We start from the raw sequence: 27,879 nt of genomic DNA, 5'->3' as shown, positions 1-27,879 counted from the left end.
ACACCCGTGGCCCTGGTGGACAACATTTGACTTTGCGTTATTGCAGTCATTTTCGAACTTTCACGTAAAATGTTGCTCTTAGCCCCTTATTCGGTTACTAGTAGTACGTGCCTCATTTCTTCCATGTGACAGATGTATAGTTATGCCTCCTACTCACCTCGTTTTTTACCCTCATAGCTGAAACGGTCGTCTGGACAGTTTCCATTGTTTTTGGAAGACACAGTAGCGAGCTGCAAGCGGTGAAATTTCAGCAAATTATCTGACTGACGAGGTTGGTGAAGCTAGACTCATAACGACGGGGGTGTGGCAAATCAGAAATGGATTCAGGAGTACTAACCACGAGCATTATTGAAGTAATAAATAAGCACTACATTCTCGCTCTCATCGACACACCTCTGCCCATCTCTTCACCCAGCTATTTGTCTGTTCAACATCCCGCACATAGTGGTCGAGTGGGCCTGGATACTGCTCTTTCACTATCTCTCCGAGCAACTGAGCTCCTGGCACCCCCGAGTTCCGTATAATCGCGCCATTGATTTCTGAAGTCATCTTGTCCAGGACTGTAATGTTAGATTCCGTGGTGCTCCGGGACCTTGGAACAAGGTGCGCCAGCGAGTTCGCAAGGCGCCGCGGGAGGCTGGGTGAGCTCTTTTGCGGAGCTTTATAAGGGAGACCCCACTGTTCGTACGGCTTGCTCGAAGAGTGGACTTCCCGATCCGTGTCGCGCAGCTGCATGATGTATGGTTTGATGCGCGGTAGCCAGAAACCCATGGAAAAGCGCTGCGTTCTTTCCTTCCCACTGAGATAGAAGGTTTTGGTAGACTGCCCCCGTGTGGCATAGATGAATTGCCAGGGGTGTGTAGGGGACGGCTCGTAAGGGCTTCCCCGTACAACATCCAGCAGGAAGATAAGACCCTCCGGAGAGACTGGGCGTGAGGTCCCGTGCGTCCCGTGCGTCACCTGCACGAGCCATACAGTCAACTTGTTGGAGTCAAACATGATTGCATCGATGCCTGGATGCACGAGCGCATGCTGGGGTGTGTGGAGGAGTTGTGGGCAGTACTCGGCCAACATCGCAAGTTCGCGTTGGGTAGAGTATATAAAGCTCGAGGGCATGGCCCGTTGTTCCTCGTGTGCCAAATGTGTTTTGGTCCGCAGCACCAGCTCTTCTTGTGCCAGATGGTAATGGCCCTGCAAATCAGGGCGTCCGAGCGTAAAAGTCCCCCCGAATCTGGACATCAGAGCCACAACAGCTTGGCGATAGAAGATCTCGCCCGCCTCTTTCGTGTCCTCTGAGTTAAGTAGGGTATTCGCGGTCTCCTTGGCGCCGGCGGAGTCTACGGAGGTGATCTCGCCCGCGAAAAGCCTGGTAGCGACTTGCGATACGGGGAAGGAAAGTGGCTCTGCACAAGTTTTTCCAGGTTCGACAGCGAAGAGGTTACGGTTGTATTGCGCTTCAGGCTCGCGCAGTATAGGTGGCTTGGTCCACAAATCATCGTGGGCACGCTCAAGCTCCTTGAGATAATGATCTGCATCACTGGCATGACGAGATATTTGCAAGCAAGCATGTGCGTTGGACCCGAAATGGATGTACGACCATCGCAAGGACTTTGCGTCATGCTGACCTGAGGTCAGAACACTAACGAAGACGGTCAGCAAGAACTAATATGTGATGGATTGATTTACCTCATCGCAAAGATCTCGTCGAAAGTGCACGGTTTCATCCACTTCCGAAGCACGATATCGCAGTCAGACAACCATTCGACGTCGAGGCCCAGACTATCTGGCCAGAATGTGGCGAAGACAGCCTTGCCGCACGAGCCTCGCATCAAAGCACGAGTGTGCTCAGTGTTCAGGTGCGTAATGGTGTCTTCTTGCGTGCTGTCGATTAGGTGCAACACATCTTCACATTGGAACAACGAGTGGTATTCGCTGTTCTCCTCTGGGAGAGCGAAGAAGCCGTCGGCAGTAAAACACAAGACGCTCGAGCCTGGTTGGTCGACCTGGTAGGTGACCGGCTTGCGCGCAAGAAGTCGCCTGACGAGGACGTATAACAAGAAATATGTCTTTCCTGAGGGTGATTGGTGATTTCAAGCAGCGACAATCGTGGAAGGACTCTGACTTACCGATACCAGCCGACCCATGAACGACAATATTTCGCTCGTTATTGGAGATCTTGTGGAAGAAGGTCTCATACACCGGTCGGATGATCATCGAGGTCGCTCCGTTTGGTAGCGTGGCACCAGGGCATCGAGATAGATCAATGGCGTCAAATTTGAATGGGTGCACCCTGTGTCAGACCCCTTAGTATAGTTACAAGTCTCGTATGAAGGAAACATGCTTACTGTTCTTGCTCCTCCAGATCTGTGACATTGCATTTCAGCTGCCTTACGACAGCGTAATCTTGCTGCTGCCAAAGAACATGATAGAGTGATAAGAGGTTGAGGTGGGATACCGAGGAGCTTGTGGTTGCAGTGGACGACATGTTAGTCTGCGTGGAGTTTGACCAGCATTGAGGTGGAGGTGGCCGCCATTATATAGTCGTTGCGGCATTTTCGGATGTGAGGATGGGACGGATGGACGGATGTCTTCGTGACGTCACTTTCGGAACATCCATTTACTTCTGTTGAATTGTGAAGCTGCTGACCAAGGAAATCGCGCATTGCAATTTCGACCATTTACAACGACTTGTCAGACAGCAATGCATGGTGGCAATAAAATGCGGGCATGGATAATTTGTATTCTCTAAGAGGTAATTAAATCATTAGTTTTGACTACTCAATGTATCGCACGAAGGTATGGCACGCGTCGACAGTTGTACTCGGAGATATCATAGTAGGGAGAATTCTAAAGTTGTTCGTGTGAGCCCAGTTGTGTAAAGCCTTCACCAATCGCACGTCACAGAAGGAGGATGACGCATATCGGGACGTAAGCTGCTGCCCACCATGAGGTCCTCCGAGTCCCTAATTCCCCACTCAGGCTACTCGCAGGACATAAGTCAGGACTACCCTCCAGGGTCGTAACTGGCATGAATACCTGTATACACTCAGATGGATTCCAAGTTTCGTACAACACAAGTGGGTACTAACCTTTGGCAGCCCAGCGGCGCTCTCCACAGTCACGCCGCCGCGTTCATCCGCCACGTGAACACGACACGTCAACACATCGACAATATGCTGGTGCGGCTTGAAAAGTTTGTGCGTGACGTTCCAACGAGCTGAGGTAGAGCCTGCATTCGTGAGAAGGGTGAGCATTGGAGGTTTCCATATGGCGATGGTGTTATTGGTATTGGTTTCGAGGAACTCCATCTAAATTCGAAACAAAATTAGGACGGAACATAAAAGTATACAATTGACGCACCGGCGTTGTTAAAAAGTAGGTATTGGCAGTCATGGCAATTTTGCGAGCACGGTTCAGGTTCTTGAAAGCAAGATACTCGGCACTTTCATTATTGTACCTCGTTTTCCAGATTCTTTAGCCCCGTATTCAGTCAAACTGTGAGCAGGATCCAGAGTTTAGCACTCACGCTTCATGGTTTGCTGGTGGGTATCCTCCAGTGAGACCCTGTTCTTGGCCTAGTGATGTATCCATGACTGCACTTCAGAAAGCTGGTGGAAGTAATGGTACGCACCATTGTATATGATTGGGATGCCATCATGTACGAATGGCCAAACTGCTGCATTAGCTACAAGCTGCGCGGCAGAGATGGTCAATATGGATAAGCTATTGGACAGCATGACTGACTCACAGCTGCGTCCGAGACAAGGTGATTAAACCTCGCTTGGTCGCGGTTGTCTAGGAAAGAACCTGTCATGAATGCACCGCTAGCATAACGCTGCTGCGACTGCGTCACGACAGTGGTTAAGGCAGAGAGATTGCCCTCTGGGGACTGGAAGGCAGGTACAAGGGCATACCATGTTGGATAATCAAGCACCGCATTCATGACCTCTGACGTAGTATGTCAACTAACCATGGCCCAATGGGTCTTATTGTGCGCAGGAACTCACGAGTGTAATCACTGGTGTAGTCGGTATCGTTCGACATGACCTGTCACCAACGGTATCGGTCAAAGTACCAACTGCGATAAGGAGAAATAGAATACCTCTCCGATAGTAAACACCCCTGCTTCTCGCGTGAAATCCTGCCAAAAGTCCGTAGACACGAACTTCACGGTGCCGAGTCTTAGACCATCCACGCTGAAGTTAGATACAACATCTTGAATCCAGCTATTGAGCGTGCCTACGACACTCAAATCCTCTGTATCCACGTCCGCATACGGCAATGTAGCGTCACCTAGCCAACATTGCTCAACTTCTGTCTGATTATTGTAGTCCGTGATGAAGCACAGTGGATGTAAGTCATCCATATCTGCGAAAGGCGTCATTTCCGTCGCCGAGTTATTCTGAGGAGCCACAAAGCTCGAGGCAGTGACGTTCAGAGGTAGTGTTGTAAGCATGTGGTTAACAACAACGTCAACCATGAGGAGCATATCTCGCTCGTGCAGAGCAGAGCTCAGATTCTTGAGATCGTCCGCAGAGCCGAAATGCTGATTGACGGTGTAAATATTTTGAGGCCAGTAGCTGGAATCTGGTCAGAAATTCCATCGGACTTTTATTGCGGGGTGCTCACCCGTGATAACCCGCACCGTAAGGGGTCATGCCTTCGATGTTGGAGTAGACTGGAGAAATCCAAACCGCATCAAAGCCCATCTGCTTGATGTAGTCCAAGTGGTCAATGGCACCTCTCCACGAACCGCCACAGTAGTCACGGGCAGCTGTATCGCATGGTACAGTGGGAGCAATGCCATCGTCCTTGTCAGCAAGCGCAAATCTATCTGTAACAATCTGCGGGGCAAGTCAGGGCCTTGCGGTTGCATCAAGTGGACAAAGGACTGTCCTGGTATATAGATCGCGTTCTCCAATCATCCACGGTTGCAGCCAGTGGCGTCAAGCAATGCGAAAGAGCCGTGAGTATCAGAGAATAAGAGAAGAATCTCCAAGACATTGAAATTCGATGTTTTGATTTTCTGGCTGGACTCGAAGCCCCGGAGCATGGTGAAAATCGAAAACAAGCACCAGGCATGAAGAGGTGGTGGGTGCGCAGTCACAAAAATGGGCTGACTGCGTTGCGTTGGAGCCTCATACATATCGGTAATTACTAGGACGCTTCTCATAATTAAGGCTTCTTGAATATTGGGGTTCCGAAAATCGACGCGTCTTTTGAGCCTGCGTGTAGCGGTCACGTGCAGAAGTTTTTTCTATCTATCTCTACTTACTTACGTAGTGCAGCGCGTACTGGGCATGGAAATCTGCAAACCCCGTATCGTGAGCGCGTGAGCTACAGGCTCTGCATTGGCGCGTTGTTGAAGGGAGACTGCCAGGAAGGACCAGAAGATTGCTTTCATTGAGTAATAGAAATGTTTAAAACTCCGCGCATTTGCTTGGACTGGTTGATCAACTTCAAGAAGCTTGCAGCTGTCCGCTAATATCGTTTCGACTGTTTTGCGTGACATCCAGTACTGCCATGGTTGCCAGCCTTTTCGTATGTCGAGCGGGTGTTACAAGATATATTTACCTTGTTCTGGGTGTTCTGGTTTTGTGGTCGTCGATCCTTGCGCTTGTCTCTCCGCAGCTGAGGACGGTACCATCCTTCATTCGTTCTCATCGTCTGCCTTGGAAAGAAGATCACAGCGTAGTCCCGTGTCATGCCAAGAAGATTACACCGGAATCGGAACCGTCTCCATCGTCGGCGCAATTAGGTATCGCTTCTGAGGTGTATCTCATATCTCTGCCCTGGCGACAAGACCGGCGACGACAGATGGAACATCTACGAGCATCCAAAGAAATTAATTGGACGGTTATAGATGCACTCGACCCTTCAGACATTGCTATCAGCCATATCTTCGACCGGATTGTCTCTCAGCGTTCGCTGCAGCCCTCCAAAGGACACCTGAATGACATTGGCTCAGTCTTCCACTGGCCCGCTGATATCAATGCTCTCGCTGCTTCCACAGAGTACCTTGAATCTTCTGGTTCTGACCTCTGGACCTTCTCGGACACTCGAGATCGCAAACTTACTGCCTCGTCCTCTTCTAGTGTCTCGCCACATCCAAACATTACGTGCGCAACTCAGGATCACTCGATACCGCCTTTTAAACCTAGCCTCCCAGACTGGATGGCTCTCACTGCACCAAAGATCTCATGCTGGTATTCGCATGTCTCAGCTGTTCGACAATTCATTGATAGAGGGAATACCAATCCTGAGGACGTCGCTGTGTTCTTGGAAGATGATATCGATATGGAAAAGGACATCGAGATAAGAATGCACAACGTCTGGACTTATCTTCCACCGGGATGGGACATGGTTTTCCTGGGTAAGCGTTCGATCTACGTTATCCGCAACTGATACCATACCGTGTTCCTCAGGTCATTGCTGGTCAAATGAATCTTTCTACTCTGAACTTCCGTCGCCTCGAGTCATGTCTCCATTATATGACCTTCTAACACGGTCGCGCATTCATCCATCTTACTCTCCGCGTTGCACTCATGCTTACGCACTTTCCCTTTCCGGTGCTCGGCGTCTTCTGCAGCATCTTCGTTACCCGCCTTTCGCATATTCCCGAGCTCTTGATCAAGCGTTCAGTTGGCTTATCGAAAGCGGACGATTACGTGCTTTCAGCGTCGTCCCGAGCGTTGTCATCCAGCGGAAGGTCCTGTCGAGTGACATATTCCCTGGATCCGGTGTAGGGAGTGCGTGGAGAGAGCGTTTAGTGGACGGTGTATTCGGAACGTAGAAAAAACGTTGATCTGTCGTCCCTGTTTTTTTTTGGTAATATCTGTCCTCTGTACCGCAACTCGTGTGTTATCAAGCCATCTCTTTTGCCATCTCTAAAATACTGGAGTTAACCCCAACGCCGCAGTTCAAAATGAGGCAAACCCGCATGGCTGGAGCATCGTCAACGCCCCACAACTTTAAAAGCTCTAGAGCGATGCACCTAGATTGCCAAGTCACAATTCTGCCCACTTCACTGGCTTGAAGACGATGCCTGCAGTCGGTATATCGGAGAAAACTTCTCCTGGGTCTCACATGAGAATGGACGAAGTGATGCGTGGCCTGTGATTAAAGCATTCGCATTAATGACCAATATGCTATCATCCGGCTGCTAGTGACAGTGGTAGCCCTAGCCCGGTGCTGTCCAAAGTGAGTCGAGAGGTCCGCACCAAAGGGATGCCTCTGAAAGTCCCAGTAGATGTACACGAGCAGGCATTCACAAAATTGATTCGGTGTCACATCATAACAGTACAAGCCAACTTCGTATGGTACGCAAGCCCTCTACCGATGTCAAATGATACCAGTTCAAACCAGTTCCCACTCTTCCCCAGCATGCACCTTGAAGATCTCCTTCCTATCCAAGCTCTTACCGTCCCTATGCAAGGTAGTCCCCGCAAGGAATCCGTGGAGAAGGTCACTGAACGTCAACCCTTGCTCAGAGGTCTTTGAAACGAACAATGCACCACTGTCTGGGTCGGATCTAACCGATAGGTCGACGGTAGTCAACGTGATAGCGATGCGGTCAGAGCCAATCATGATGGTCCCTGGAGTGCCGTTTATAATGTGGACGAAGAAGCGGGTGCGCTCTGTACGCGACGTATAGACCGAGTGACTGTCTTGCCCTAAGGGACAGTACCAGTACTCGTCAGGACAGGCTTTGGAGCGGATGAAAAACCTTTAATAAAGTCGCTATAGTATAAGCCAAATGTGAGATATCTTGTGAAGAATCAACTGACGAGTTCCCGCTAACGTGATCCGTGAAATCTGACGTGGGCATGACGCTCCAGACGCGATTGTCTTTGTTGTACAGCCATGAGAACATCACTTTGTTCATGAAGTCGGCAGCAACGCCACCTGGCCCGGTGGAGTCGGCAGCGTTGGCTGTGTTCTCGTCATGAGTGAATAACTGGGGGTCGATACGCTTCACAGTGTTCCCGTATTTGGTGGAAGTAGACAATACACGCCACCACTCATCGGCAGCGGCGCGGCTGCAGAAGGTAGCCAGGTATCGAAAACTGAAGTCGGTTGTGCTCTGGAAGAGGATTTAGCGCGATATCGCAAACATCGAATAATAGATTTTGGACATACCTGCTTTATGTATGCGTAGTAGACCATGATTGTGTTCTAATACCAGAGATGATTTGTCAGTTGTGTTTCAAGTTGGATCAAAACGAGCCAATCTAATGCTGTTATATAGGGAGAGTGAGATGTTTGGTGGGATTGATCATAATATGAAGAATCTGTGGGAAGCGAGTAGGTTAGCTGCTGCAATCATATCGCCGGAAATCTCAAGGAATGGAACTTGACTGGTAGTACATAATTGTTTCCGACCAGAAGGATCGGATGTGGAGACTCACTGTTAGGAGACACTAGCCTTAACCGGAACAAGTGTCCCTGCCCCACGAATCGTGTTCTTCCTCACAGCCTCAGGTGCCAGTGCACCAGGTGAGGCGATTTCCTCTTTGTCAGAAACGTCCCTCTCCATCGCCGCGTAAGTCGCTAGCTCCGAGTCGACCTTTGATTTCTTGTTTACGATTGAGTCGTGTCCACATCTTCCATGCAAACTGTCATGCAGTGAGATCATCACTCTAATGGTTGAAATGAAAGGGAAGATTATCATGTGACGTACGTAGGCTATAGTCCTGAGCATCTAACTAAGTATGCTCGGTTTATACCACCCAATACCAACTTCCAAGGTTGTCAGCCAGGACTAACCAGCAATGAAGCGATTAGTACTCCACACTGCACAGAGATCGTGTATAATTTACTAACTTTGAAGCCCATGCGGCAGGGGCAAGGCAGGGGTCCGAGTAAAATGACGAGAGTCGCCGTCACGTGATATGTCTTCCATTCCTTTCATCCGGCATGACAGTTTGCATGGAAGATGCGACACGACACGACTTCCACTACGGGCACCGGCTAGCGGCAACACTAACTGGAGTCTAGGGTCCACTCGGAAATAGCGACTTGACAAAGATGAAATCACTTGATCCAGGATTCACAGTGCACTGTCGAGAGAGGACGCAATGATTGGCGGGGAATGCTTCGAGAAACAGGAGGACGTCACAATGTCAATCACTTTGGATGGGTCATCAATGTTTTTCAGGTTTGCTCCGGGATTTGTCTCCGAGAGTTGTCGCGGTACACGTTCAGACTTCAGAATCCGGAGGGATGGCTTCATCACGAGGAGTATGAACGACAACTTTGGTCTTCGGTACAGACGGTGCTGTCCTTGACGATTACTGCAGCGTGCAAGCCCAGTTAAGGCTAGTGCCAGTGTCTCCTAACAGCGAGTCTCCAAATCTGATCCTTCTAGTAGGAAACAATTATGTACTACCAGTCAAGTTCCATTCCTTGAGATTTCCGGCGATATGATTGCAGCAGCTAACCTACTCGCTTCCCACAGATTCTTCATATTATGATCAACCCCACCAAACATCTCACTCTCCCTATATAACAGCATTCGATTGGCTCGTTTTGATCCAACTTGAAACACAACTGACATATAATCTCTTAACACAATCATGGTCTACTACGCATACATAAAGCAGGTATGTCCAAGATCTATCATTCGACGTTTGCGATATCGCGCTAAATCCTCTTCCAGAGCACAACCGACTGGAGTTATCGATACCTGGCTGCCTTTTCCAGCCGCGCCGTTGCCGATGAATGGTGGCGTGTATTGTCCACTTCCACCAAATACGGGAACACTATGAAGCGTATCACCCCCCAGTTCTTCACTCATGACGTGGGCAAAGCCAACGCTGCCAGTTCCACCGCAGCAGGTGACGTTGCTGCCGACTTCATGAACAAAGTGATTTTCACATTGCTGTACGACAAAGGCGATCACATCTGGAGTGTCATGCCCACGTCAGATTTCACGGACCACGTTAGCGGGAACTCGTCAGTTGATTCTTCGCAAGATATCTCACATTTGGCTTATACTATAGCGACTTTATTAAAGGTTTTTCATCCGCTCCAAAGCCTGTCCTGACGAGTACTGGTACTGTCCCTTACGGGACGGCGATCACTCGGTCTATACGTCGCGTACAGAGCGCACCCGCTTCCGCGTCCACATTATCGACGGCACTCCAGGGACCATCATGATTGGCTCTGACCTCATCGCTATCACGTTGACTACCGTCGACCTGTCGGTTAGATCCGATCCACACAGTGGTGGATTGTTCGTTTCAAAGAGCTCTGAGCCAGGGTTGAAGTTCAGCGACTTTCTTCACGGATTCTCTGTAGGGTCTACCTTGTATAAGGATGCTAAGAGCACGGATAGGAAGGCGATATTTAAGACGCGTACTGGGGAAGAGTGGGAACTGGTTTAAACTGGTATTAGCAAAAGAGACAAAGCGCTTGGCTTGTACTGTTACGATCGGTGATTTCGAAGCAATTGCATATTTTGTTGAACGCTTGTAACGGCGTGTCCACTACAGGGACTGGAAGAGTCCTTCCTTTAGCACATATGTTGCGACCACCTACTTTTGAACAACGATCAGAGTTGTCTGTCATGCGCATTATCAAATCAAAGCGTACTGCTCGAGAGTCTTAAAGTCATATCGCGATATCGTGGGGCGTGGACATTATTACGAGTCATCCGGTTTTACTGCATTCTGCCCCGTATAGTTTCAACAGTTCTGACATTTTAGAGATGGCGAACAGGACTAGAATCTAAGAGCGAGACACAGAAATCTGATCGATACATATGTACGAAGTACTTGCGATACAGAGGACTGATCAACAAAAAAAGGGATGACAGATTGGCGTTTGTTCTATGTTCCAAACATGCTGGGATCTGCTAAATACTCTCTCCATATCATATGTACTATGCATATCGACTATTTTCCTATTCATTACTGTAGAAATAGAGAGAGAAAAAATCGTGAACTGTCGTGATCCATGCCCCATTTCGGTCGCTCCTCAATTCGTCTAGGGTCATCGCCGCGCATGTCGACTGCTATTCCGTATCCTCTCTCCGTAATACCAAAATATCCAGGGTCTGCAGATATTATCATTAAGGGTGACGATGAAAGGAACGAAGACATACGCAGGACAGCCTATAACGATTGCTACGATTGCTAGAATAGTATTACCCTTCCCGAATCCGAATGTGGTGTATAATGCTGGAGCGAACAAGGGAAATCCAAAGCCTGCTAGTGACCGCAAACAGGAGACAGCGGCCAGCGCTGTATGTGAAAAAATTGAGATGGGTCACTACTAACGCGGGAAAAGCTATACGTACCGGAAGCGGCATGAAGCGTAAAGCAATCAACGATGTAGGTCTGGATACACTGGAAATTCAGAATAATGCCTGCTCCCACAAGTGCGATTCCCTGTCGAAAGCATCAGCAGAAAAATAATACAAGGAGAATCCAACCAACAATATCCGAAGCTATCCAATGAGTATGGGCTTCAGAAGTCCAGCCTACGATCAAACACCCTATTGGAAGTAGCACAGATCCGGGAACCATTGCAGCTGATGGTACATTGAATGAGCACTCGAGAAAGGGGGCACTAAAACAATACGACGAACGCAATCTGAACTCTGGCTTCGCAACTCCGCCGTTCTTACTTTTCAAATGAACGTAAATCTTGTCCATTGTTTTTGCATTTAATTGGGACGCCCCTGTCAACCCTATGCCAAGTGCAATGTAGTGAAGGCCAGCGATTCCTACCGGCTGCTGGTATACGCCCCGAAATATCGATGGTATCGTGGTCAAAAATACTGAAACTATGTGAGATCACGTCCGTGGAAGAATAAATGACTTACGATACAGTAACCCATATAGATACGCCATATAAACACCGAGGAGCTGCACGATCGGTTCATGAGCAAAGAGTGCAAATGGGCGACTGAGTGATTTAGCCATGATGGTTTGCCAACTGTATAAATCAGTATCCTCAGATGTCATCTCACACGTATCATCAGAGGACTTACGAGCGATCTTGACCTTCGAAAACGGTACGTATTTCTCGGTACGGCACTTTTTCGGCATCCATCGATCTGCGAATCTGTTCTGCCTTTCTTTCCAATAACAGGGGTGCGTAAGCTAAACAGGGTTGATAAGGATGAACAGATCGTAACCAGTCAACGACTCACTCTCTTGAAGTAAAAATACTCCGATGATTTGAACAGCTGCATCCACAATGGACGTAGACCAAAACTGACAGAGAAATGAGAACAGTATTCGATTGGTAGAGGCATCACATACCACCCATCTCCAGGTCGAGCGTTCAGCGATCCTGGTCAAAATTAACTAATGTCCTTGAACTTGGGGTAGCTACAAACCAGGCGCCTGTGATGGGGCCCACAACGGGGCCCAATAACGGAGCTAAGGAGGCAATGGCGACAGCTTTTCCTCGTTCATCTGGTCGCCAGCAATCCCCAAGAAAGCCGCCAGCAATCTGAAGAAGGAAGCCGTTCAGAAGGAATACTTTCTAGTTCAAAAATCAAACTTTACCGGAATGGGTGCGCTTCCTCCTAGGCCAGCAAGAAATCGGAAGGCAAGAAGCTGTGATTCTGACTGTGCGAATCCACAGACAAGATTCCAAACTGTCATTTCAAGAATGGGGATGAGATTATGGGTTGACTTGTAAATGTTACGTACTGAGATACCATAGATTTGCCAATTGCAAGACGCGTGACCGTCCGTAAATCTCGCTCAACGGACCCAGAAACAGAGGTCCCATGGCTGGTACATCGTTTGGTCGATCAGTGGGGTATCTAGCATACGCCAAATTGACCTACCAAATGCAAGCACAAAGATAGATGTTGCGAGTGCAACTATAACTTCGTCGTTAATCCCGAAGTCAGAAGCCATTTTGTTAGTAGCGGGCGCGATCATCGAGGAAGAAACTGGACTAATGAAAGCGAACGATGATATAATTATCGTCGCGGCCCATTTGCGTTTAAAGCTCCAACTGTAAAAACTGTGAGCCCATTAATCATGCTGCTCTGCTCACGCAACGTACTTTTTGGGATTTTGAGGGTCATCTGGGCCGTCCCAGTCAACAATCAAAACATCTGTATTTGTTGACGCAAGCACTTTGCTATTGCTGGTGTTATATGGCTTCGGAGAATGACTATGTTCTGGAATACGATGGACTGAGTTTGGCGTGCGGTCGCCTTGTAAAGTTGGTGGGGGAGACACCAAGTCTAGCATGCGGCCTTGCCCCTCGTCAGTCACGGACGCAGGAATTTGGTTTGTGGCGGACATGTGCGAGTGGTAAACACATGGTCCTGTCTTGTCTGCCTACTTATATGTAAATACAGGAGCTGGTCACTATGACACGACCATTACGAAGTCACTCGCTAGAATGCAGAGGTAAGAAAACGTTGCCTCCTACTAATACAGTGGTGCTTACCTTGCGCTCAGATAAGACCCTGCACTCGTTTGACACACACCAGTTTACTGTAAGGACACCGTCGGCCGATCTAGTTGCAGATTGATGGAAGGTGAGAAAATTTAAACTTTACAATAAAACGAGCAAGAATGAGTTCTCGATTCCACGTAATAGTGAGGAGTGAGTGCCGGAGAGAGGGTTTTTGCACAGAAGACCCTGAAAATTTATTCATTTGTCTATCCTCGACTCGTAGAGGAGGACTTTTGAGGTCATGATCGATCGGTTTGGGTGTCAAAGGGTGCGTACGTTTGCGAATAAGATAAATTCTCTCGGTTACGCGTTTTTTTGTTTTGTTCCGATGCCGCCATTGCCGATTCCGCGTACGTAGTGGACAGAGGGTTCGAGTGACATTTTCCCTGATCCGGTGTAGGGAGTGCGACGCGCGTGGATAGAGCATTCTTTGTAGATCATCATGGTATTTTGCTATTGAAGGAATTTGTCAGACAGAAAAGGAATTTTATTTACATGCCTGCAAGCTACATAATTAATTAATTAATTGATTGATTAATTGGCCGGGGGGGCGTCGGGCCAAATTATCTACCAATACTAGAACTGCTGTTAGTGGGTCGAGAGGTCTGTTCTAAAGCCCTGTAGTTGTACACGTGGTTGCAGACGTTCAAGAAAATATCCAATTGCTTCGGTGTTACAAATACAAGACCACTTTGTGTCATATGCAAGCCCTTTGCCTTGATATCAAACTACAGCAGTTCAAGCGAGTTCCCACTCTTCTCCATTACCCGAGCTGAAGAGCTCCTTCATGTCCAAGCTTTGACCGTCCTTGTACATGGTAGGCCCCACAGTGAATTTGTTCAAAAGGTCCCTAAACTTCAACCCCGACTCAGGAGCACTCGAAAGCATCACTTGACTGTTGTCGGCAACGTTAATGGACAAATTGACGGTGAGCAAGGTGATAACGATCTCGTCAGAGCCAATCATGATGGTCCCTTCAGTGTCCTTGTCCGTGATGCCGACGCGGAAGCGGGTGCGCTCGGTACGCGAAACGTAGACCGAGTTTGTCGCGTTGGAGTTAGATGATAAGGGACAGTACCAGTACTCGTGTGGAGAGACTTTGGATCGAATAAAAAAACTTTGATAGGGTCGCTATCAGCCGAATGTGAAATATCCTATAAGGAACTAACTCACGAGTTCCCGCTAACATAGTCCGCGCAGTCAGTCGATGGGATGACGCTCAACCCGCGACCAACTAGGTCGTTCAGCAACGTGAAAAACACCTTGCCTATGAATTGAGTCGCAACACCACTGGTTGTGAGGGAGTTGGCGGCGTTGGCCTGGGACACGTCATGGGTGTAGAACTGGGCGTTGACACGCCTGACACTGTCCGAAAACTTAACATTGCTGGAAGTGGACACCGCACGCCACCACTCATCGGCAACAGCGCGGCTGGCGAAGACAATCACGTATCGATAGGTTGAGTCAGAGTTGATCTAGATGGTGATTTAGCGCGATTTCGCAGACATTGAAGAATAGATTTTGGGCGTACATTTTTTACGTATGCGTAATGAACCATGATTGTGTGTTAGGAGAGATGATTTGTTGGTTGTGTTGGATTGAATGAGTCACTTGGATACTGTTATATAGGGAGAGCGAGTTGTTTGTTCAGGTTGCTCATAATATCGAGAGTTTGCAGGAAGCAAGCTGCTAGTGATGTGCCAGGCCTGAGGCCCTCAAGCCCTAAAGCTAGGCCCTCACCAGGCCAGCTCAAGCCGGGCCCACATGCAGGCTTTCAAGCGATATCAACACCCTTATCTCTAGAGCATATGTCCTGAGTAGTAAGCCGCCCTAGTCGCGAGCTTGCGTCGAGCCTCAATTACGTAGTAGTTGACAACCTTCTGGTCCCTTTATTTCAACCGCCTAGAACGATAATATCACGGACAGCTTACAGGGAAGCCGTGAGCTGTGGTACATCCAAATTCTGGACTCTGTACATTTCCGAGGGCATCTCTGCAATGGCCGGTCTGGTGCCAAGTCTGGGCCAAAGTCTGGGTCAAGTCTTCTGATGTTTCTAAGGCACATTGTCAAAGTTGATTACTCTACAATCGAGCCAGCGACTTACACAACAAAGAAGGTACGTTTCTGACGGGATTTGACATCATCATCCCAGTTTGCTTGATGAATATCGTCGTCCAAGAAAACTACGACATTCTCTCAACGAATTGTCGAACAGAGCTGAGACATGGGAATACCAACATGAGGTCTTTGACGCGTTGGGGATCATCCAGTCAGGGAGCTCAGGGTCACTGAAAAGCGGTGTAGAGTGGTCTTGGGTTGCGCATATGATGTTCGCATGTGGTAAAACATTAGGAGAGGACAAGGTGGAAAATGTGAGATCTTGAATGTCGACAGGTCCAGAGGTCGGAACTGTCCAAAGTAATCTGTGAAATAAAAAGGGCGTTGATATCAGCGGGCAAACGGAATACTGAGCCCAAGTCGTCCCTGTGATCTTTGTAGGGCGTAGCAAACGCTTTGAGAAAATGCGATATGGCTGGTATTAATGTCGAAAGGGTCGAGTAATCAGCAACCGTCCAATTGATTTCTTTCGAAACTCGCAGATGTCTCATCTGTTAGGGCCAGTCTGAACAGCGAGTCTATGTATTTGTTGGTGGCCTCTCGATCCTCTGCGCTTAGGGTGACTCTGATACCATGAAAATATATTGCCGATCGCGAGTGGAGCCATCATATTGCAGGCAGCTAGTGATATGGTTGTGTAAATGCGAATAAGTCAGTTGTTTACCTCCCGATCGATTTCATCTAGTGCATTGCTTTCGCAGTGCTCGGTGGCATCGGCCTTCGTCGCACCGCTGAAGAACGCTCGGATGTCCTGCTGCTTTGGGTCGTAAGCGATCTTGCCGGTCCCGCCGGCGTTAGGTTTCTGGAAGTAGTTACTATATAGATACCAGTGAACATGTACGGGTAAACGTACAAGCGTGACAAGATGATCCGCACGACCGAAGTCCGTCGCTGTTACGATCAGAGGGGGCGTGTCTTCATCAGCCAGGTCTATTGGTGTCCCATCTACAACGCCCTGCATGCCTTATCAGCATCCGCATAAAAAAGAAGTATGTCATTAACCAACTTGTATTGTAATAACTACTCTTGCCCACGCCGTGTTCTGCATCCCAGTGTACTCATGTGTAGGGACAACATTTCTAGAGTCCCTTTTCAACAATGCGCAAATGAGGGCGCCGATGTATATCCCATGGCTCACGAGCGCGATATGCTCTACACGCCCAGCCCGCGCTGCACCGCGTACGTGTGGCATGATCACCTCATCCACGGCCTGCATCGCACGCGCTGCCAAGTCTTCGTCGGATTCGCCGTCCGTGAAGCATTCACCCGGACGCGGTGTGGGATACTTTCCCTCGTCCATGTACTCCGCGAGTGACTTGGGAGTCCCGTGATCGGGAAAACACCACGATTTTCCTTCCGCAACGCCAAAGTTCTGCTCCTTGATAGACTCGACTGTGAAGTCATACGGCGGCTGCGGGGCAGGTTGGGCGGCAAGAACAAGCCCTGCAGTGGTGGCAGCGCGCTTGAGTGGGGAGGCATAAATCTTGGTGAACGGAGTTTGGGAGAGATATGCGCCGAGAGCTTCGGCTTGCTACAAGAAACAGATGTTAATTTTAAGCAAGAGACTTGAAGAGGACTTACCGCTTTTCCTATGTTGGAGAGAGCAGGTCAGAGCAGGTCAAGTGGAAGAGGACTCAACGAACCGCGCTGGCTGAGTGGGGCATCAGCCCACCCTGCCCACACGTGTCTCTATGACATCTGAGCATGATGCAGCGCACGGACACTATAGAGCAAACTGACCACGTTATCGGTTGATTCTCCATGTCTGATCTGATTCCCGTTCGCACACGAGTTCATTAACAATGACACAAAACGGACGACTCACGAGCGTCACAGTCAACATGAATCTGACTCTAGGTCTCTATTGTCCTTCGAAAAAAATTGAGCGCTGAAGGGTATTAGGATAGTTCTGCAGCTCGGCTCGAACGAAGTTCGTCTCAATCCATATTCGGAATTACGTAAAAAGTATCACATTGCCATGGCTGGCACCTCATCAGGCATTTGACCAGGGTATGACAATGATTTAGCTAGCTTTATTTAATACAAAATATTTAAATTATATATCACAATTACAGATCACATGATAAATGAATAAATAGTTAGACTACGTTGGTAGGATCTCTCAACGCTGGAATATTGGCAGACCTATGTGACCAAGTTATGATCTACTAGCACATTGTCATGTTATTAAGAATATACATCACAATTACAGTCATATGATAAAGGAATAAATAGTTAGACTACGTTGGTAGGATCACCCAATGCCGTAATATTGGCAGACCTATGGTACCAAGTTATGATCTACTAGCACATTGTCATGTTATTGTCACATTTATCTATGCTTACATAGGTAGTTTCCAACAGCAGAATATGTAATCACTGACGGTGTGCCAGGGTACGACAACTGATTATCATGCCACAGCAAGCTGCTGAAGTTATACCGAAGAGAACTATGGTTGCATGGGCGGTTTCTTATGGCAGGACCCGTAATCGCTGACAGTGTGCCAGGGTATGACAACTGATTGTCATGCCACAGCATGCTGCTGAACTTCTACCAAAGAGAACTATGGTTGCATGGGCGGTTTCTTATGGCAGGACCCGTAATCGCTGACGGTGTGCCAGGGTATGACAACTGATTGTCATGCCACAGCAAGCTGCTGAACTTCTACCGAAGAGAACTATGGTTGCATGGGCGGTTTCTTATGGCAGGACCCGTAATCGCTGATGGTGTGCCAGGGTACAACAACTGATTGTCATGCCACAGCAAGCTGCTGAACTTCTACCGAAGAGAACTATGGTTGCATGGGCGGTTTCTTATGGCAGGACCCGTAATCGCTGACGGTGTGCCAGGGTACGACAACTGATTATCATGCCACAGCAAGCTGCTGAAGTTATACCGAAGAGAACTATGGTTGCATGGGCGGTTTCTTATGGCAGGACCCGTAATCGCTGACGGTGTGCCAGGGTATGACAACTGATTGTCATGCCACAGCAAGCTGCTGAACTTCTACCGAAGAGAACTATGGTTGCATGGGCGGTTTCTTATGGCAGGACCCGTAATCGCTGACGGTGTGCCAGGGTACAACAACTGATTGTCATGTCATAGCATGCTGCTGAACTTCTGCCAAACACACCTAAACTATTGTATGGGTAGCTTTCGATGGCAGGGTCTATCATTACTAACGGCAGGTTGGTGGTATTGTGGTCAAACACACAAAGAGATTCTCATGCAATGCAAATACGGATGGAGCATTCATCAATGACATTAATATTATGTATTACAGGCAGTACATAGTAACACATTTAATTAAGTAGTGTCGGCAGTGGCTCGTTCTTGTAAGGCAGCGCGTTTTTCCCGAATTTTTGACAGTGCGCTGTTTTTGCTGGTACAGCGCTGTGAAGATGACGAATTAGGAAAAACCCGACTGTATAAGCGTTAATTTAGACTTTATGGGTGGTGAGGTGCATTACGAACCGTGTCCACCACATCATGAGGTCAGCTACTTCCTCATGCTCATCAGGATCCTCCAACAGGTCAAGAATGCTATGGTAGAAATTGTCGGAGTCCATGACCATGTCGGTACGAGAAAATACAGAAGAAGAAGTTAACGAAAACCGAACCTGAAAGATAGATCAGCAGGGGTTGTGTCAATGATGAAAATTGCTGCGTGCCTGCGTGGCGATGTAGGCCAGGGACCCTTTAGTTACAGACTTCATGCCATGAATGTAAGCATTGCCAGAGCGGGTAGCTTTTGGCTCCTTGTCCACCGAGCTCGGAGACGTGAAGACATGTTTGAAACCCTGCAGAGGGGAACTGCGTTGAGTGACAACTTTATTGACAATGGAATTTATTTACGAAGACGAGGATCTCACTCCTCAATAAACCCTTCCACGGATCTTCGGGATCATACACATAACCTGTATATAGAAACATGGGCCACTGGTCACCACGGACTGCGGTTTCACCACTCATGAGACCCTGCTTTGTCCTGGATAATGTTATGATGGTTAGTTGGCAGACGGTGGACGGCGGAAAAACTTACTCTGCATTCGACCAGTCGAGGCCTGCGGGGCAGAGCAGCGCACCGGTCACTTCATGATTAAAGCCGCGGTCAGATTTAATGTTTCGAGAGAGGGGCGGTATGACAACTTGTCCTCTGGGCACAAGCCATTCAAGGACGGCAGATTTAAGTGTCTTGGTATCATCACCTCGAGCACCAGACGCCCCTTTACCCAACTGCAAGATGATAAGTATGCTAACAGGAGGTATTGGAAACTTACTAATTCTCCCACGTGGTGAATATCTTCCTCCTCGCCATTCGCCAGACGTTCTAAAAGACCGGGATAAGAGTCTACTAGCTCCATGAACACCCGGTGTTCCCGGCGAACACTAAAATTGAAAATGTTATTAAGTGCTGTTGGCATGTAGTTATCGCAATTGCACTCACTCCGCTGGATAATCCTCTATTGGAGTATCCTGTAATTCTTCGAGCCGAAGTACACCTGAAGTAAGGAGAGCAGGATAGTTGCACATTGCAAACACGGTCCGACCAAAATGTCGGCCGTGAAGAACTAGCGGATTCGATGAAGTCCTGATGAGGGGCAAGTCAGGAAGACGGTAATTCAACACTTGAAAGAGCACGTACGCCTTTTTACGCGGACCCATGTGAAGCGCTGACCCACGACGCTTGCGCGAAGGCTCGTGGGACGGAGGATGATTCTCATCGCTACTCATACTGAGTTGAACTAAGCGGCTCTGATGACTCTAATACCAGTAGGAAACGAGACGCTTTATATGTCCCAACGGACAATACCACACGGGACAAAAAACCTGCCATCCGAGCGCCATCGATATCGTAACGGGACAAACGACCGTGAATCCGAGCGCCATCGATACCGTAAGGTGACAAAAAACCTGCCATCCAAGGCGCCGTCGATATCGTAACGGGACAAACAACCGTGTCATCCGAACAAGATAGATATCTTACGGATGATTTTCTAAAACACCGCCCTAGCGCCATAGCACACATGCTACATAAGTCGATGGCTTTTGTCCCACCCGCCATTAGCGTCAACAGCATTTGGATCTCGGATGTCCAGATCGCCCTCTCGGAAGCGTTCAAGGCAATGCGTTCACCTCGGTGATGGTAATATAACTCTAAAGTAGGTCTTCAGTATGGCATGCAGTACCAAGCTCATAAATTTACCTTTCAGCTTCCAACTTTCCACTGTGCACACACCGATGTGCTATGATACAGGTGGCCAACATGGTACTGATTGCAAGTGAGTGATCATGTTACGGAAGAGCAACTCAGAAGCTAACCGCGCATCCTTCGAATTAATTGTTAATTTCAGAGGAACTCAAACCACAGGTGAGATTCCATACTTCGGAGGCATAGATTGTGCTACCAGGTCTGAAAAATATGCACCTAGACACTGACCAACAATCCAAACGCGAAGCAGAATCTGAGCTAAGTCAAGTCAAGGAAAAGCTAAGGAACGCATACGATCATATATCATACCTTTCGGATAGGGTGGGGATGTACAGGCACAGATGGCTAACAGAGTACTACCGCGCCGAAAACCTCGAACTTCATATGCCCGAAGGTGTCAATATCCCCGACCTTGATCAAATTCGAGAAGGTATCGCTTCTCCCGGCTTCATGCAAGATTTATCGGTCTGGGATAGTGAAGGTTCAGAAGCGAGAGAGCATCTTTGAGCTCGGGGGTGTATCGGTTGCAAGAAAAACATGGGACGCAGCTGGTGGAGGACATATTGAGTGTCATGGGGCAGTAGATGATGCTGGCAAGCACGCAGAACGGGCTAGACTTCATGCTTTTAGTGACGAAGCTTTACTCGAATTTGCAAAGTGGTGCTACGTACAAGACAGAAGTAGTTTGCGATATATCCGATTTGAAGAAGCCGGTGTCAATGACATGTTGCATGCGCGACCATATCTGAAACCGGGCAGTGAATCACAATAATCTGACGAAGGTTAAACAATGTCCTTACAACTATGATTGGGCGGACAGTGCGGGTCTACCCCCTTCCATGACACGCATTTTTCTTGCGCACTAAATGTCATATAGTATTTCTAGAGCTAACTTAAATATCGGTTTTTGTGCTTGCTATAGATTTAAATATAGCAAGACTCGAAACTTTCCACTCGTCATAACACATGTACGGTACTTATAGATAAAGTAGACTTAGGAGCCTCGCGTCCGTACTGAGAATAATTCTAAGTGTAAAAAGACTCATACTATGTGAGCTTGGGATGATGGAAGTGCGAAAGAGGAAACACTTTTTAGGGAAAGCCCTAATATAGTGAACGACGATAATTCAAACTCAGACGGCATTCGGCGCCAGGCAAGCATTCACTTGCTAATCGGGTGTTGCCGGCTGGGTCTGAATTGCATAGTCATTCAGTATATCAACTGTGCCACTCACGTGCAATAATCTCTTTCCCGACTTCCAAAGTATTTTTGCGTTGAGGGTGTGAAGCATGTGAAGTAGAATTGTGCGGGCGAATGCCGCCTTGCAAAATACTAATGTAGCGGGTAGGCGGGTGACTTAGTACATTTAACCGCCCAATGTTTGGAATTACTCTACGCTGCGAATACTACAGCGGGCGGGACTACAATGTGTAACAATTTATTTGGCAGAGCTCACAAGTATATGATCATACCACACAATTAGGGCGTATACTGTGCCGTCGGTCCACCATGTCCACACTTCGCACCGCCATTTTCAGAAGACAATGCTGCTGCACTGTGGATCCACAATGTGTACGCCCAGAATTTGTACCGCGAGCATCTGTAAGTATTAGCTAATCCACAATAGTGGTTCACTATAAATACTGACCTTGCGCAATGAACAGGTCTTCTTTCTTTTACCACTACTTCGATACGATACCATAGATATCACGGCGAGCATAGACTTTTGAATAGCTCTAAGCATTGATTATAGTACGTAGTATTTGTAAGTTCACTGTAACTCTGAAGGTGATTCTGCAGATCACAGATAACACATGCTAAAACGCGCCGGATCCAACGGCGATGAACCTTCCCAAAAGCGCCTCAGAACTGATCAAGGTGAGTCATAGTATAATGTTGTATCTCAAAATATCGATGAGAATACAGGGAATTCGACAGCACCATCGGCACTGACGGATAATCGTGCATGGGCATTTATGGAACAGTTCCTCATGACCACGATGACGTACTCAGAGATGGAGGACGCGTTTTACATGTACCTGGGCGATCGGTACTCTCCAGATGACTGGGCGGAAGCCAGAGATGCGTTATGGTCCGGTGAGGGGAACTGACGAGGTTTCGTTGGAAAACCTTCTCCGCGTGAAGGACAAATACCTGCCTCGGGTCTCCTCTGTGCCAACAGAAGGTTCTTCCGTGTCCAGATCTGCATCGAGGACGGTCGGTCGCTTGTCAATCTCACGCGTTCGACGATCACAAAAACAACGCAAAAAAGTAAGCACTATCTCATGACTACTAACGGTGTATGCTAAACGAACGATGTAGACTCAAAATAGGTTTCTTCTTCTTGAGGCTTCAGAAGATGACGATGAGGATGAGGAACGGGAGGAGGATGAAGCAGAAGATGTCGATCATCGTGGTGGAACGTCTGCGCGGTCGCCGCCGACCATGCGATTGCCAGGAACGTCGGCAAAAGAGAGATTGGCTGCAACTATTGCAGACATGGTCATCAGGTTTGAAGAGAATCCATCGCACTCATCACAAGGTCGCCAGGGCGTCACCCACAGAGACACCTCGTTTTCTGACGCAATCGTGTCAGCCTCAGGCCAAATGCAGCCAGCTGACAAAAGGATGTATCTGCTTCATGTACAAAGTACGTCTATTGCAAATAACGTAGTGTAGCGCTCATGGTATCATAGGAGCTTCCACTGAATATATCGCCGAACATCTTCGGAGGCAACAACTTCCTGTTACCGTCTCACCTTGGGTAGCAGGCCAGCTTTATGTGGTGACTGATTCCTTCAAGTCCATTGTCAACTCAATTCCTGCATCACATACTCTCGCCCTAAAGGAGTGTCTTCGCATCACGGAGGCAGAACGTGAAGCAGTTGAACGTTCACGCTCCGAACTTCCCAACCAGGCGTGGGTGAGGATCAGGGACGGGAAGTACAAGGGTGATATCGCCCAAGTCTTCAATCCTAGTCTCCCAAATGGTCTTGTCGCAGTCTTAATTGCTTCACGGAACCTCCCCTATCCCGTGCCTCGAAGATCTCAAGCGCTGCTCGAGCGATCTCGCCTTCCGAATTCCAAGGCGGTGTCTGATATACTTCGTGATGGCGCAGTAGTAGGACTAATGTACAAAGGAGAAAGTTACTATAGGGGCCTCCTACTCAAAAACTTCCCCCTGCGATCGTCTAGAACTCGTCGTCTCCCCTCACGTCGATGATATTCATCTGCATCTCCAATCTGGATGGGACAAGCCATTCCTGAAGAAAACTGTCGTGGCGTTTTCCAGCTCGGTTCCTGCGTGTGGGGGATTATGCGAGGGTCATCCAAGGTTCTCTTCGTGGAGAGCTCGGCAAGATCGTCTCGATTGACCATACTTGCGATTCTGTTGGTTTGGAATTGACCTTTCATGGAGGTTTGGAAGACATAGAACTTCCACTCCAGGACTTAGAGCGCGTCTTCCGGGTCGGCGACTCTGTTAGAGTTGTAGCTGGTTCGTTCTTGGGTTTAGAAGGATACATCATCCAAATGGATGAGGACATTTTTCGCATTTGTCAAGCGGTCTCCAAGGAAGAGGTAAAAGGTCTTCGTAATTCGAGAAAAAACTCAATTGTCTAACACTTCAGTGAATAGGTGGAAATTTCAAAGTACTACTTAGATCGGCGTCCGTTGAGTCATGCACTCCCATCACAGCTACCAACGCAGCAATATTTCGAGCCTTCCCCTGACTCCGAATCTATTGAAATCGGGGATAACATACGAGTTGGGGACGGACCACATGCGGGAAAGTTTGGCATCGTGACCTGGATTACTAGTGGATCAACTTATCTGTGGTTCCGCGATGTCTGCACTCAGGACGACACGGAGTCCAGTGGTGAACTATCGAGTATCTCAGTTCCCACAGCATTTGTTCAGCGGACGAACCTCACCCACACACTTCAATACACGAAGGAAAGGGGTTATGACGTCAGGCCAGGAGACGTCGTGAGTGTTGTCCGTGGGCCAGAATATGAAGCAAAAGGGTTCGTGCATAGCGTCGACTTTCCAAACGCTCGGTTGACCCTGGTATCTGACGGTGACCGCTCGCTCGTAAGTACTCTTCATCTCTACTCGAGCATTCCTGACTTATGGCAGGTCGATGTTCCAATGAGATTCGTGGCAAAAATTCGCAATGCCAGCTTGGATGCGTTTCGCAACGATATTGGCCAAGAAGTCTTCATTATCGGGGGCTACCAGAAGGGCTATCGAGCCACACTGTGCGATCTCACCTCCGAGAATTGCACCGTTACTGTGCATGGGCAGCGGCGCACCACGGTTAAACTCCCAGACGTCGTCACTAAGTGAGTGGCATGCCTATTTTTGAGCTCATTTTAAAGGCTAACTACTGTCAAGGTATGGAATGAGGCTAAACGGGGCGATGCTCGAAGGCGCCGAGTTCATCTCGTTCTGTGACATGCGGAAACGATCGTTCCAAGCACTACCACCTCGAAGCATCACCCCGCCTGTCGAAGATGTTCCCGCTTCCACCATAAATCCCACCCCGCTGATCGAAGATGTTCCCGCTTCCACCGTAAATCACACCCCGCCTGTCGAAGATGTTCCCGCTTCCACCATACATCCCACCCCGCCTGTCGAAGATGTTCCCGCTTCCACCATAAATCCCACCCCGCCTGTCGAAGATGTTCCCGCTTCCACCATAGATCCCACCCCATCTTTATCTAGCGCGTGGTCCACTTGGTCCGCAAGGCCAGAGAACACTGATATGACGCATAACCCGACGTCGAGCGTCAATCCCAGCCCATCGACAAACGACCCCTGGACTGTCGATAAGCAAGACATCCAACAGAGCAATGACGCCAGAGTGTGCAAACCGCGAGACAGCAGTAAGTCCTTGACGGAGGCATCAGAATATCTACTTATTTCATTACAGCCCCAATCCCTTGGTTAATGAGCAAGGAGTTTGCCTCGAAGCTCTTCACATATCATGTGGTGTTGAAGGTCTCCCCGAAATTCGAAGGAGGATGGCTAGCCAAGCGATTTGTATCAACAGCTTGTCCTGACCCCTTCTGTGGAGAGAATGGACCCGCACCTGAGGATTGTGTCGCAGTATTCTGCACATCTAATCACACGGGCGCCAAACTCCAACACCGTCATATCCCTGCCCAGGATCTCAGCCCGGCCCCACCACGCAAAAAACACCAACAGTGTCTTGTTCTGGACGGGACTCATCGCGGACTTATTGTAACTATATCAAAGTGTAGCTCCGCGAATCGTACTATCGAGTTCATCATTGCGGGTACCGTTACCTCAACTCTACGTTTCGATCAGATATGTCTAGTGGAACCCTCAAAACATGGGATATAATAGTCCGTACTGTATTTTACACGATTCTCTTTATTCGGAACATCATTTGATTCCATACTGACGCTGTTTTTACTTTGGCCAACAATGTTTTTCATACATGCCCCACTATGTACTTACATACCATATATATAATCCATGTGCAACGCCACATCATACGTACTACGTAACATGAACAATCACAATACAGTGTCCTATACCACCAGTTGCCACTTTGGCCCGTAGACTGTACCGAGATTGTGCGAAAGTTGTTTACAATACCTGGCAACCAAGTGGTATCGAGTTTGAATAGACAACTTCGTACATACATAAAAAATTGTCCCACAGTAAAATATTGAGATTTCGCGAAAGACTAACTATCGAGAATGACTCGGAGGCGGTCATATATAAATGAGTAATATGTAGGTATAAGGTCCTGTGGTGTAGCGGTATGTGCATCGATGGTATAGGTTTTTCGGCCAATGACTCTGGAGTTCGAATTCACGATTTTGCATTGTTAATTTCTCGGCGTTTTTTTTTGTTTTAAACTATAGCGCCGCTTGCAGGGCTGTTTCCCAGTTCTCAAATAGCTCTCAACAAAACCTCCAACACAGAAACTTATGGTATATCAGAGCTAATTTACACGTCCATGGTAGGAGTCCGTGGGCGGTTGTGTTGTGGCATGTTGTGCCATTAGCCAAAAGTAGAAATTCATGTGTGCTTGCTCTTTCGGGTGCTGCCGGCTGAGTTTGATAATTCAAAGTCAATCACTTTATAAACCCGCAGTGGTTGTTACTTCGCCTCTTTTTCCATTCACTATCCCACTACATTAGCATACTTAGTGTTGTAAAGCGTATATAGAATCCTTGTAAAGCATTTATCGAATCCTTGTAACGCGTATATCGAAGGTTTATAGTCGTTGTGCAGCCATAGTGTAAATTAAGCTTTTAAGGCTACGAAGATGTAATCATGTACGAGCGCCAATGTGACATTGGATAGTCGCAGTAAACTAAGTTCACGTGTGCTGGTGCCGTACACCAATGCTTCAATGGGGAAGCACCAGACTGAAGGTGAGACGACCTTCCGTCCATATGAAAATTCTGATCCGATGTTCAGGTTACATCCTTGTCGTCCGATCTCGCATCAGCGTAAATGGTGCGCTTGGTAGTCTATTATCTTGGTCTAATTGCTAACTAATCTGCTATCATATCCGTACCCCAGTGCTGCCACATATCACAACTAACAGCAATGGGAATATGTTTGCCCATGTCCATGGAGTCACCGCGATGACAACGTGAAGGACAGTTGATCTCTGAAAGGGAATGAGGGTAGGAAGACGCATCTAATTGTGAATAGATACCTCTCCGCGGATAATACACTGCAGGTATGTAGACTCTCCCAAAAAACTTCTCACATTCACTAATAGGAAGATGAGCCCATCCGCCGGTCTTGACATACAAGAAGCACACTTACAGCATATATCCGCAATTGCCGGTCGCGCATTCGGCAGTGTATTCCCCTCTAGAAATCCCTGTGGCATGCTGAAATATTGAGGTCTCGACATAACTGCCGCCCGTGGCGCAAAGGCAACATGGGTAACGAAATACATGTGCCTCACGATAAGTCGCGAATTGAGAAGGGTGTATTTTCTGCCCGTATTCATCGGCCGGCCTGTAGCCATGTACCCGTGAGTGACGAACAGCTTTTCATCCCAATAAGACCTTTACCATTGAAACATTGTCAGTTTCCCCTGTTTCAGCGTGGTAATGCAAT

The 27,879-nt window shown here is 48.1% G+C and overlaps 11 protein-coding genes across 11 annotated transcripts; 4 read left to right on the top strand and 7 right to left on the bottom strand.

The window, feature by feature from the left end:
- Positions 1–300: 300 nt before the first annotated feature.
- Positions 301–2,607, bottom strand: DEU56DRAFT_807735 (uncharacterized protein). The gene is made up of 4 exons (XM_041353407.1): positions 2,346–2,607; positions 2,127–2,290; positions 1,687–2,071; positions 301–1,639 (listed from the first exon to the last, which is right to left on the bottom strand). The coding sequence occupies exons 1-4, from the start codon at positions 2,483–2,485 to the stop codon at positions 382–384; spliced, it is 1,947 nt and encodes a 648-aa protein (XP_041207613.1). The 5' UTR covers positions 2,486–2,607; the 3' UTR covers positions 301–381.
- A 97-nt stretch (positions 2,608–2,704) lies between these two features.
- DEU56DRAFT_858477 (glycoside hydrolase family 13 protein) lies at positions 2,705–5,144 on the bottom strand. The gene is made up of 10 exons (XM_041355295.1): positions 4,897–5,144; positions 4,630–4,844; positions 4,103–4,580; positions 4,008–4,047; positions 3,749–3,948; positions 3,632–3,692; positions 3,527–3,575; positions 3,361–3,472; positions 3,090–3,308; positions 2,705–3,036 (listed from the first exon to the last, which is right to left on the bottom strand). Exons 1-10 carry the CDS (start codon positions 5,080–5,082, stop codon positions 2,899–2,901), a joined length of 1,698 nt encoding a protein of 565 aa, XP_041207612.1. The 5' UTR covers positions 5,083–5,144; the 3' UTR covers positions 2,705–2,898.
- A 321-nt stretch (positions 5,145–5,465) lies between these two features.
- On the top strand, positions 5,466–6,965 carry DEU56DRAFT_807731 (uncharacterized protein). Its single transcript, XM_041353406.1, has 2 exons — positions 5,466–6,373; positions 6,426–6,965. The coding sequence occupies exons 1-2, from the start codon at positions 5,524–5,526 to the stop codon at positions 6,791–6,793; spliced, it is 1,218 nt and encodes a 405-aa protein (XP_041207611.1). The 5' UTR covers positions 5,466–5,523; the 3' UTR covers positions 6,794–6,965.
- Positions 6,966–7,252: 287 nt separating this feature from the next.
- Positions 7,253–8,260, bottom strand: DEU56DRAFT_397235 (uncharacterized protein). The gene is made up of 3 exons (XM_041346024.1): positions 8,140–8,260; positions 7,788–8,083; positions 7,253–7,726 (listed from the first exon to the last, which is right to left on the bottom strand). Exons 1-3 carry the CDS (start codon positions 8,164–8,166, stop codon positions 7,357–7,359), a joined length of 693 nt encoding a protein of 230 aa, XP_041207610.1. The 5' UTR covers positions 8,167–8,260; the 3' UTR covers positions 7,253–7,356.
- Positions 8,261–9,446: 1,186 nt separating this feature from the next.
- DEU56DRAFT_397251 (uncharacterized protein) lies at positions 9,447–10,486 on the top strand. The gene is made up of 3 exons (XM_041346025.1): positions 9,447–9,602; positions 9,659–9,954; positions 10,016–10,486. Exons 1-3 carry the CDS (start codon positions 9,576–9,578, stop codon positions 10,383–10,385), a joined length of 693 nt encoding a protein of 230 aa, XP_041207609.1. The 5' UTR covers positions 9,447–9,575; the 3' UTR covers positions 10,386–10,486.
- Positions 10,487–10,777: 291 nt separating this feature from the next.
- DEU56DRAFT_888192 (MFS polyamine transporter) lies at positions 10,778–13,273 on the bottom strand. The gene is made up of 14 exons (XM_041356239.1): positions 13,030–13,273; positions 12,806–12,978; positions 12,666–12,749; positions 12,519–12,610; positions 12,347–12,462; positions 12,270–12,300; positions 12,158–12,221; positions 11,996–12,107; positions 11,828–11,940; positions 11,591–11,782; positions 11,439–11,533; positions 11,300–11,390; positions 11,105–11,243; positions 10,778–11,056 (listed from the first exon to the last, which is right to left on the bottom strand). The coding sequence occupies exons 1-14, from the start codon at positions 13,218–13,220 to the stop codon at positions 10,993–10,995; spliced, it is 1,557 nt and encodes a 518-aa protein (XP_041207608.1). The 5' UTR covers positions 13,221–13,273; the 3' UTR covers positions 10,778–10,992.
- Positions 13,274–14,009: 736 nt separating this feature from the next.
- DEU56DRAFT_397097 (uncharacterized protein) lies at positions 14,010–15,385 on the bottom strand. Its single transcript, XM_041346022.1, has 4 exons — positions 15,363–15,385; positions 14,963–15,308; positions 14,605–14,906; positions 14,010–14,548 (listed from the first exon to the last, which is right to left on the bottom strand). Exons 2-4 carry the CDS (start codon positions 14,987–14,989, stop codon positions 14,170–14,172), a joined length of 708 nt encoding a protein of 235 aa, XP_041207607.1. The 5' UTR covers positions 14,990–15,308; positions 15,363–15,385; the 3' UTR covers positions 14,010–14,169.
- Positions 15,386–16,120: 735 nt separating this feature from the next.
- Positions 16,121–17,488, bottom strand: DEU56DRAFT_397095 (phosphoglycerate mutase-like protein). Its single transcript, XM_041346021.1, has 7 exons — positions 17,375–17,488; positions 17,290–17,319; positions 17,193–17,238; positions 17,131–17,138; positions 16,556–17,080; positions 16,403–16,504; positions 16,121–16,351 (listed from the first exon to the last, which is right to left on the bottom strand). The coding sequence occupies exons 1-7, from the start codon at positions 17,390–17,392 to the stop codon at positions 16,202–16,204; spliced, it is 879 nt and encodes a 292-aa protein (XP_041207606.1). The 5' UTR covers positions 17,393–17,488; the 3' UTR covers positions 16,121–16,201.
- Positions 17,489–18,856: 1,368 nt separating this feature from the next.
- DEU56DRAFT_871727 (uncharacterized protein) lies at positions 18,857–20,284 on the bottom strand (the record flags this gene model as incomplete). Its single annotated transcript, XM_041355726.1, has 8 exons — positions 18,857–18,974; positions 19,025–19,170; positions 19,222–19,350; positions 19,406–19,538; positions 19,593–19,786; positions 19,831–19,939; positions 19,998–20,141; positions 20,196–20,284. 8 exons carry the CDS (start codon positions 20,282–20,284, stop codon positions 18,857–18,859), a joined length of 1,062 nt encoding a protein of 353 aa, XP_041207605.1.
- A 532-nt stretch (positions 20,285–20,816) lies between these two features.
- DEU56DRAFT_756724 (uncharacterized protein) lies at positions 20,817–21,534 on the top strand (the record flags this gene model as incomplete). The annotated part of the gene is made up of 3 exons (XM_041350062.1): positions 20,817–20,832; positions 20,983–21,192; positions 21,239–21,534. 3 exons carry the CDS (start codon positions 20,817–20,819, stop codon positions 21,532–21,534), a joined length of 522 nt encoding a protein of 173 aa, XP_041207604.1.
- A 1,043-nt stretch (positions 21,535–22,577) lies between these two features.
- On the top strand, positions 22,578–26,130 carry DEU56DRAFT_756723 (uncharacterized protein; the record flags this gene model as incomplete). The annotated part of the gene is made up of 10 exons (XM_041350061.1): positions 22,578–22,641; positions 22,690–22,860; positions 22,965–23,034; positions 23,097–23,413; positions 23,460–23,909; positions 24,056–24,342; positions 24,460–24,855; positions 24,901–25,106; positions 25,159–25,649; positions 25,697–26,130. The coding sequence occupies 10 exons, from the start codon at positions 22,578–22,580 to the stop codon at positions 26,128–26,130; spliced, it is 2,886 nt and encodes a 961-aa protein (XP_041207603.1).
- Positions 26,131–27,879: the final 1,749 nt, after the last annotated feature.

Source organism: Suillus clintonianus (genome assembly GCF_016758775.1).
Source record: "Suillus clintonianus strain FC179 chromosome Unknown DEU56scaffold_43, whole genome shotgun sequence".
Taxonomy (NCBI): Eukaryota; Fungi; Basidiomycota; class Agaricomycetes; order Boletales; family Suillaceae; genus Suillus; species Suillus clintonianus.
Note: the sequence above shows the minus strand (reverse complement) of the source record. Positions and strands in the feature narration are given on the sequence as shown.